General features: G+C 44.1%; 1 protein-coding gene across 1 annotated transcript in view; it reads left to right on the top strand.

Annotated features, from left to right (window-relative positions):
* The window catches only part of LOC134435729 (integrin beta-3-like), a 27,693-nt gene extending 18,274 nt beyond the window's left edge, over positions 1-9,419 (top strand). Inside the window, exons 11-15 of the mRNA XM_063184778.1 lie at positions 2,604-2,826; positions 4,029-4,129; positions 4,455-4,574; positions 7,524-7,690; positions 8,110-9,419. Coding sequence (XP_063040848.1) covers positions 2,604-2,826; positions 4,029-4,129; positions 4,455-4,574; positions 7,524-7,690; positions 8,110-8,178 — 680 coding nt within the window. The 3' untranslated portion in view covers positions 8,179-9,419. The remainder of the gene's footprint in view (positions 1-2,603; positions 2,827-4,028; positions 4,130-4,454; positions 4,575-7,523; positions 7,691-8,109) is intronic.
* Positions 9,420-10,516: the final 1,097 nt, after the last annotated feature.

Below are 10,516 nucleotides of genomic sequence, written 5' to 3'. Positions count from 1 at the left end.
AGGTGGCCCTGCCGTGGCCAACCGGTAGGGCACTCGTCTGCCATGCGGCCGACCCGGGTTCGATTCCGGGCCACGGTCATTTGCCGACCCCACCCCATCTCATCTCCCTCCCCATTCACTTCCTGTCCACCTCTCATACTATCCTGTCATCAATTAAAAAAACTAACAAAAAAAAAGACCACAAAAAAAATATTTTAAAAAACAAAAGTTCACCTGGAGGTGGGGGTAAATCATCTAATAGAAGAGCCTGGAATACTGGTTTTCCTAATGACTAAATTACTTCCTGCAGGTAATGTTAACAGGGTGACCATTTCCTGTAGGTTCATTTAGGCAGGATTATGTTCTTCCAACACCCCCTCGCCCACTTTTTTGCTTGTGTTGTGAATTCCTCTTTTTGCATCATTACATTAAGTCACTTTGGATAAAAGTGTCAGCTAAGTGTACAGTTTTAAGCCTTGCTCAAGGGCATTTCAGGCATGGTTGAAGATGTGAGGAGAGACACATCTTATTCCTAGTGGCTAGGATGGTAGTCGATCCTGCAACCCTCTGATATACAGACCAGCTCTTTCAACCATTAGGGCACGGCATTAGGATCTGTACTTTACTCTCTTCTTCCAGTCCCCACTCAGTACGTGTCCCCTCTTGTCAAAGTGTTCCCATGGTTCGGTTGTTGCTTTTTTTTGTGATTTCTTCTCTTTGCATCATTAGGATCACTGCTTGACTCTTCCTCTCCACAACTGCCTGTCCCCTTTGTCAGTTTTTCAGCTGCAACCCACTGAGTGGAGTGGGTTTGTGACATACGGTAGAGACAGGCAGAGACACAGAGAGGGAGTTTACATTTGTCTACTTGACAATGTCCAGACCTGGTAGACATTTAGAGGAAAGAGGTTGCGACATCAGGGGTGTCATCTCTGTTGTGTATAATACTGTACATTTTAACTAAACCAGTACAAGTGACTACAAAGTAATGAGTTGTTTTTTTTCTGTGTCAGCAGCACCAGTAAAGCACTAAAATAGATAATGTGTACTGTATATGGAATGAGGAATACCTCAAGGTGGAATCTTTGGGAGAATATTGTTACGATGCTGCTGCTAACATTAATCAAGTACAGTAGGCCTATCTTCAAAATCGCTTGAATTGGTCAGTAACCGAGGATTATGGCAATTTAATGTATAGGGGTTTTTGTTTGTTTGTTTTTCAAGGGTTGCACATGTGAGGGTTGCACATAAAAAATCATACCCTGGAGGTGTAGGCAGACAGTTCATATCAAAAAATGACTCTGAAAGAGTCTTCCAGAACTTGTTGTAGCGCATAGGATCCCTAAAATAGCCTGGGAGTTCGAGCAGTGAAAAGCAGCCAGGGGTTATACGATGACTTTGGGACGGGTAAGATACCACCCACTCACTCACATCGATGTCATCATTTGAATTGTTTACAGACTGTATCCCCTTCTTTCTTGCTACTTGTATGGATGTGTTTGCTTTTGTGTATGTTTTTTTGTCTTCTTTGCTTATTGCTGTCTTCCCCCTAACTAAGGGCAAGATTCAGCAAGCGTTGCTCGAGGCCACATAAACACTCGTCCAAAGGACCTGAAACGTTCCCTTTGAAGTGCGCTCACACAGGCTCTTGTAAACGTGGAGAACTGGACTGATTACATTCCTATGGCTGACTGCCAGCCCCACAGCCCCACTGACTCTTACCGCCTCCGACCCCAGTCCCACCGACTCTCTATCTCTCTCCCCCTCTCTCTCTCTCTCTCTCTCTCCCCGTCTCTCTCTCTCTCCCTCCCCGTCTCTCTCTCTCTCCCTCTCTCTCTCTCCCTCTCTCTCTCCTCCTGTTCTTTCTTGTCATTCTGACTGTGTGTGTGTGTGTGTGTGTGTGTGTGTGTGTGTGTGTGTGTGTGTGTGTGTGTGTGTGTGTGTGTGTGTGTGTGTGTGTGTGTGTGTGTGTGTGTATACGTGCGTGCATCTGTCTGTATGTGAGTCTGCTGAAGATGCATGCCCTTGATGATTCAGATATTTGATACTTTGTTATCATTCTCTCTTCTGTCCACTGCTGCAGCTATTATACTCCACTTGTGTGGTCAGTCATTGGTGTGTCATCAGCGATGGTTACCTAATATACATTATACCATAGGTTCCTTATGTCCACCAGAACATTCAACAATGAAGTCTTGTTTTATCCTCCACCTATGGATTTCCCCAGGGAATTTAGTCGACTGAAATTAACCTACGTGCAGACCTCTGACTCAAAATGCATGCGTCATTGGTCCAGTCACTGTTTATGCCCTGTGTAATGTGTAATCTTTTGCACCAGTATAGTATGCTGCATGTTTTCCAGTCGGGTGCAGCAACTCTGATGCCACTATATCGGCTGGTCAGTCGGTCTATCCATCGGAAAGCAGTTTGCTTTTTGATTGGCAGGTGACAGACACATTTTTGCACATGACAGACACATTTCAGTGGACCTTGTTATTCTATGTACATGTGTATGTCGAGTGTAAGTGTGTGTGTGTACTGTGTAGGTGTCTGTGTACATGCACGTACACGTAGACAAGTGTGTGCATTGCATTCATGTGTTTTGTGTATGTACTGTATCCCAGGTCATGGAGAGTGCTTGTGCGGCACGTGCAAGTGTGACCCCGGCTGGTCGGGGGAGAACTGCAACTGCTCCACCAGTACGGACACCTGCATGTCCAGCTCGGGCAGCCTCTGTAGCGCCCGGGGCCGCTGCACCTGTGGCGCCTGCGAATGCACCGATACAGGGGCCTACGGGGCCACCTGCGAGAAATGCCCCACCTGCCCTGACATCTGCATCAGCAAAAAGTGAGTTAAAAACTGACACTAAAAAATAAATATATATGTTTGGCCTTGGCCGTGGTTCAAATGACTAAGGTACTGTACTGTTATGCTGAGGACCTTGGTTCGAATACGGCCCAAGATCGTTTCCCAATCCTACCCCATCTCTCAACCTTTTTCCTGTCCACCTCTTCAGCTGTCTTGTCTGAATAAAGCCCCAAAATATCTTTAAACCAAGGAAGCTTTGGGGAGTCATGGGTGAGCGGTCACGGCGTCAGACTTGCATCCCAGAGGTTGCCGGTTCGACTCCCGAACCGCCAGGTTGGTGGGGGGAGTAATCAACCAGTGCTCTCCCCCATCCTCCTCCATGACTGAGGTACCCTGAGCATGGTACCATCCCACCGCACTGCTCCCCATGGGGCGCCACTGAGGGCTCCCCCCTTGCACGGGTGAGGCATAAAATGCAATTTCGTTGTGTGCAGTGTGCAGTGTTCACTTGTGTGCTGTGGAGTGCTGTGTCACAATGACAATGGGAGTTGGAGTTTCCCAATGGGCTTTCACTTTCACTTTAAGCTGTTTGTTAGAACATTTGACTGTCTTACACCCGATTTTTGTTTTAAGTCTCTGCCTTCTTTTTGTGGAGTTAGAAACTGGAATGTCAACATTCGCCTTCCTGTCACCCCCTCCACTATCGTATCAAAGAAAGGCAAAATAGACCCCCAGAAATATTTCACATATTTATTGCATATGCACTAGCTGCACATGTAGTTTGCCTCTTTCCTCTGTCACTCTGCTGGAAAGTGAAGATGGACTGATGTCAAAATCATATTGTTTTTCTATTATTTTCAGTTATTTTCAGTTATTTGTATATTGGCCAGTCATTTTAATTTCACTTAAAACTTGACAGGACAAGCTGTTGTGGTCTAATTTGGACAGTAGACTTTTTTTCATAGGCTGTGGCATTGTGAGCAGTAAGAATCGTAAGAATCATTAGTGGGAGGGGGGGAGGCGCTCTGGCACAGCGCGCTAAGCCCCCCACATTTGGGCTTGCATGCCCACCCTCGGGGACCCCGGTTCGAGTCCGGCCGGGGTAATTTCGCAATCCTCCCCTGTCTCTCTGTCCCATTCGTTTCCTGTCTCCTCCATCTTCGACTGTCCTGTCAAATAAAGGCAAAAAAGCTCCTAGAAAAAGAAAAGTCAGTGAACCAAGTGTTTCTTGGATTTTGCAGGGAATGTGTGGAATGTAATCACTATAAAAGAGGGCCCCTGTTTGAGGACAACATCTGCCGTCGCGTCTGCAGTGATCGCATCAAGTTAGTCGACGAAATCAGTGAGTATCATATTAGCCTATGTACTTACGTGTGTCCATAAGGTAGTGGTTTGTCGCTTTTTTGTCTTCAAAACGGTGTGTGTGTATTATGTGTGTGTGTGCATGCGTGCACATATGTGTGTGCGTGTGTGTATATGTGTGTGTGTGCGTGTGTGTGTGTGTGTGCGTGCACACGTGTGTATCTGTATTGTATTTTCTTGTGATCTTCTTCTCCTTCCCTTGCCCCACCACTAATAGTCCTCCACTGATTCTTTGTCTCTGTTTGAAATCTTTGTGCCATTGCTTTTGATATATTGATGTCTGCTATTGCATCTCTTCCTGACAGTCCACCGCGAGTCCAATGCCCTGAATTGCACCTATAAGGACGAGAACGATTGCCTTCAATATATCCAGTACTATGAAGACCCCAGTGGCATATCCATATTGTTCGTGAATAAAGAGCCAGGTATGTGATTCTGTGTGTGTGTGTGTGTGTGTGTGTGTGTGTGTGTGTGTGTGTGTGTGTGTGTGTGTGTGTGTGTGTGTGTGTGTGTGTGTGTGTGTGTGTGTGTGTGTGTGTGTGTGTGTGTGTGTGTGTGTGTGTGTGAGAGAGAGAGAGAGAGAGAGAGAGAGAGAGAGAGAGAGAGAGGCATTGTAATACATCCAACTTCTGTTTCATTCTGGTTATTAGTCACCGTTATAAATCTGATGATGACCATGAATACAACTAAGAGATTTAAGGAGACATTAAAGTTTCAACATACTGTTAAGTAGAGTCGAGTAGAGTAAACTTTATTAATCCCAAAGGAAATGAATGAGTCTGTCATCTTAGAGCTGAACAGACTTGCTGCCGCGCAACCCGCGCAACAGGCAAGTGTTGCAACAAGGGATGAAGCAATGAGCCAGGGCACGCCTGACGAATCCCAACAGCGTTGATCGGGAAGGCGTTATTTTAGCGTTAATGTAGCGTTATTTTAGCGTTGCTAAGGGTGTGGTGGTCGGTAGCTTCTGTTCTATGTCCTTAACCAGTTGCAGACTAAAGAGGAAGTGTCAGCAAAAGCGTTTTAACCACCTGCTGATTTTTAACGGTTTCATCAAAGGCGGCCTGCGTAGCTCAGTTAAAGGAGTTTTTTTCTCTCTCGTCCAGTGCCTTCCTAATTGGTCTCAGATGATAATTTTTGCTCTTACTGGAGACGCTGATGCTGTTTTTTCGTCTTCTTTATTGGTGGCAGCACTTTTCAACAAACCATGTGCTTGCTACTGTATTTTGCAATATACGTGTATATGGGAAGTTTTTTTGTTAATGATACAGTTAAGATATTTGGGTATGTTTTTGCGATGTCTGAAAACTATATTGGTCACTTCATGCTGTCTGGTGTTGAGAACATGCAACAAAATGGTTGGATAAGCAGCTTATTCTTTTGCGTGCTGCACTGTGAATACATCACAGTTACAATATAACTGCATGCACAGAAACAGTAAATGAGAGCCTGACTCTATAGTTACTGAGGTGTGGCAGTATTTTACACATTTACCTGGTGTCTTGGTTACACTCTGCAAAGTTGATCCCCTTTTAAAGGTCATGTGATTACCCCCTCTGTGACAGGAAATGCCAGGACTCATTGGAAATAGGTAAAGTTCCATTTCAAATGTCTGCTTCAGAGAGAGTAGAGAGAGAGAGAGGTTCCATTGGCCCATTGTTTCCGGGTTCTATTATTGCAAGGGGGAGGTGGGGGGAAATCCCCCTTTAGGCAGACCTAAGGACTGTTCTATTCAATGCTAGGAGTATTATGACACGTCCCTTTAGGCAGACCGGAACCTGGTCATGTTGGGTGCCCATAGCAACCTATTACATTGGCATATCTCTATATACTTAAAGAATCTCTGTCTGCTTTGTCATGGTCCACTGATGGCCTAGAGACGCAGTGAACTAAGCAGGTTATGATGTGGCAGCCATGCATGCTAAAGGGAAATTGGGTAATGAGGAGATTGTCAGGACTGATTGTGGGCACCCATCACTCCTCCTTGCTGTGATAAAAACACGACTTCCTGTTTTATGTTTGCTTTTTGTGCCCTGAAGAAGACGTGCCTTGCATGCCACTGCTCTTTGAGACTTTTAAACTTGAAATAAAGACAGTTACTTGCGCTCTACTACTAATGAGTGCTTTAGTAGGGTCTCTTGCTTTCCCTGTAAAGGGAAATCTATGTATTGTTTTTTATTGTCTTTTAATAAGTAAGCTCCCATCTTCTTCAACATTGACATCATTGTCATTTTCAAAGCGTGAGTATCAGTATATGACATATAATATGTCTTTGCTATGAATATCAGTATATAATATGAATATCAGTTCTAAACAATTTTGTCTATATACAGTTTGTACTATACTGTATGTATGACGTCTGCTTCACACATGTATCTGCTGTTTATAGCAGAAACTGTGTACAACTGCCATTTTAGCAAGCTGGGGCATGAGTCATTAATGGCAACAGAGTATTTTTAGGATTATGTCGTAGGTAATTAACACATTGGGAAACACTGCCTATATACTTGTATGATTCTCACATTTTCACAGCCACTGTGATCTTAATTTAATTCCCTTAGCCTCTCCCACTCCTCCTGCGTTGCATGTAAAACAAAGAGAAAGAAGAGCAGAGAAAAAACATGTTGAAAGAGTGACTCACTGCTCACATATTCATCTCAGTCTTTGGCAGCACAAGAGTTATTACACTGTGTGTACTCATATGAAACTGTATCAAGACCTACTAAACATCAGTCATCGCCCCTCTCTCTTTCCCTCCCTTCCTCTCCATCCCTCGCTTGCTCGCGGTCTCATATGCCTCTCTCTCTCTCTATCTATCTGTGTGTCTCTCTGTCTTTGCCTCCCTCTCAAACCCTTGCTTGCTTGTTATCTCTCTCTCTCTCTCTCTCTCTCTCTCTCTCTCTCTCTCTCTCTCTCTCTCTCTCACACACACACACACACACACACACACACACACACACACACACACACACACACACACACACCTTCTGTATTTGTCTCTATCTGTCTGCCTGTATTTCTGTCTTTCTCTCTCTCTTTCACACACACACACACACACACACACACACACACACACACACACACACACACACACACACACACACACACACACACACACACACACACATTCACTCGCGCGCGCACACACACGTGCACACACTCACACACACGCTTGTCATCCTCCCTCTGCCTCCTCTCCTCTCCTCTCCTCTCCCCTCCCCTCCTCTCTTCTCTGCTGCCTGTGCCCTGTGCTGTGCTGTGCTGTGCTGTGCTGTGCTGTGCTGTGCTGTGCTGTGCTGTGCTGTGCTGTGCTGTGCTGTGCTGTGCTGTGCTGTGCTGTGCTGTGCTGTGCTGTGCTGTGCTGTGCTGTGTAGCGTGTCCTGCGGGCCCTGACATCCTGGTGGTGCTGGCCTCAGTCATGGGGGCCATCCTGCTGCTGGGGCTGGCTGGCCTGCTCATATGGAAGCTGCTGGTCACCATTCACGACCGGAAAGAGTTCGCCAAGTTTGAGGAGGAGAGAGCCAAAGCCAAATGGGACACGGTGAGGCTCATGATACGATACACGCACGCAAACACACACACACATACAAACGCGCACGCACACACACACATACATAAGCACGCACACCCGCACACATACACACACACACACACACACACACACACACACACACACACACACACACACACACACACACACACACACACACACACGTTTCACAGGGAAACATGTATAAACTTTTGTGCATTCCTTGTAAGTTTTGTGGGAGTCACTCATGTGTGTACTCAAGAACACCTCAAGCTGGATAGACAGCGCCTCCTAGAGGTCATGGACTGTAAATCGTTGTTTTGAAGTTCCCCTGTACATGTACTTATATGCGTGTTCAACATTGATCATCGTCCAAACTCTGTCATTAAAAGTTTATGTTAATTTTATGTCTTCTCTTTTTTTTCTTGCAGGCAAATAACCCCTTATACAAAGGAGCAACCAGCACATTTACCAATGTGACATACAGGGGGAACTCGTAATAAAGAATATCTGGTAATACTTTATTTAACGTGGCCCATATAAGGGTGGCATGTAACCGTCATAAAAATGACACATGTTAGGAAGATTCATGATTACATTATTGATGACTGTCGCCATAATGTTATGTATATAATGCTTTCGCCTTATGGAATGTCATGACACGCAATTTCACCTTCACACTCCAAAAAATGAGTGACACATTGACAAATGAATAATGTGTCATTAATGTTCCTGATGTGTCATGTCATTCTTCAGACGGTTATATGACACCCCTATGTAGATCACGTCAAATAAAGTGTTGCCTATTCATCATTTACCAACGTGACATACAGAGGGAACTCGTAATAAACAATATCCATCATCATGTCAGATCCAAAGTATTATCAGGAACCTGCAGTTGATTCTGACTGTGGCAGGAGATCATGGACCAACGCGTGAAATAATGTCTTCAAATCCACTGAACGAACATTTGACTTTTGACACAATGATGGACATGCTCAAGGGAATTTTCTTAAAGCGTGTGTGGGATTGTTTAGATGTTGCTGTTTTAATGTAAAGACATATGAATTCCACTGTAAAGTGCACTATCTGACCTGGTCACAATTAAAATACCATCTCAACCCTGCATGTCACCTTTAATGACACCTTTCAGCTACTTAATGAATATTCATTCACCAATTTTGACTGCTATTATTATTTTGCTGAATTTGCCTCAACAAAGCGGCATAGGATCTCATGTTGATCAATTGCAATGATGACAACTTCTGGTGTTATTTTGAGTTTGATTGACTTGACAGTGTAATTGCTGATTACAATCTTGGCCCATTATGATATGGAAATAATGATGAGCGTTTCATAGCTAAATGGAACTTTCATTGCCATGGTGACAGGGGATCATCTTGATTCTGGTTTAATGCTGTCTTGTTTCCATGGATACTGGAGCTGTATTTTTAGTTCACTTCCGGAATTTGCTGCTCCAAACCAACAACCAAAGACCAAACTTATCCACCTACGTTGTGTATTTAGAGTTTCTTTTTCTATACCTCGGTTTTCTTTTTTAAAAACTACTGATAGCGTCACCAAAGGCTTTGCGCTTACTGAATGTTTGTCTGTACACTTTTTAAAAAAATCATCTCTATCGTTTTGAATCCATCCACTGAGAACACAACTGTCATAATTTGGCATTACTTTCCTTTAAGGTGTTTTTTGGCAGAAAAGTTTTCAATAAAGAAGTTGAATATTTGTGACAACTAATTTTGCCTGATTGTTTTTTTGCATTTCCCTTTTGCTTTCGACATATAGCCTTTATTGGGACAGTAAAGGGCAGATAGGAAATAAGGGGAACAGAGGAGCAGTTGTATTGGGACATGACCCTGGCCAGGGTGGACTCGAACTTGGGTGGGCGTCAGGTGACTTAGCACGCAGCACCTGCACTCCCTCTTTGCATATTATGAATATCATAATTCACCAGAGAAGGACAAGGATGTTAAATTAAATGAGACGGGGACAGGCCAGGGAAACATGAACATAACAGGCGTAGTGCCCTTTACGATGGTAATGTCAATACTCAATAGGCCTATACTAAAGCCCATGACCATATATCAATATCAATGTCAATAGTATTTTATAGCACCACTGTAAAGCATTATCATACAAAGTTGTCATTCAATGTGCTTGAGAAAGAGAATATTATAGAAAGAAAGTATGACTGTAGATAACTTGCCCTATCCAAAGGCAGATGAAAATAAAGTTATTTTTTTTATTTCTTTTTAAAACGTGCCACCGTTAGGGTAGGCCTATCTCTAAATTCAATAGGAAGCTGGTTCCGGCATTTAGCTAGATGCCATTTAACCCTGTCTGGATTTTGACCCTATAGGCACAACCAGTTGAGGAGACTCTTTTAGGATGATCTTGCTCTATCACAGTGGGGGCCGGACAGGCCACCTTTGGGGGGCTACAGGGGGAGGGGCACAGCAAGTTGGAAGGAGAAGTATAGCAAGAATAACTAATTTAATACATCGAATAACTAATGTAGGCCTACACTAAATAAGCTGTATTATATCAATCTATTGCATCTCTGAACTACTATCAGTGTTATTTTATACAGTACATCCCAGTGGGGCACCCACAGACCAAGACTATGGCTGTGAAAGTGAGGGGGTGGGTGCACAGAAAAAATAATATGGCACAATTCATGTAAGGGGGGCCTTGGCTAGAATCTACCTGTAGGCATACTAGGGGGCGGGGGCGGGGTCATGGGCAAGTTTGGGAATCGTGACCTGAGGAAGGCTGACAGGCCGAAACGTTGTCACATTAAAAACTGTTTATTTAACTTGA

Source organism: Engraulis encrasicolus, chromosome 2 (genome assembly GCF_034702125.1).
Source record: "Engraulis encrasicolus isolate BLACKSEA-1 chromosome 2, IST_EnEncr_1.0, whole genome shotgun sequence".
Taxonomy (NCBI): Eukaryota; Metazoa; Chordata; class Actinopteri; order Clupeiformes; family Engraulidae; genus Engraulis; species Engraulis encrasicolus.
The sequence above is the reverse complement of the archived record's forward strand: the minus strand, read 5'-3'. Positions and strand labels throughout refer to the sequence as shown.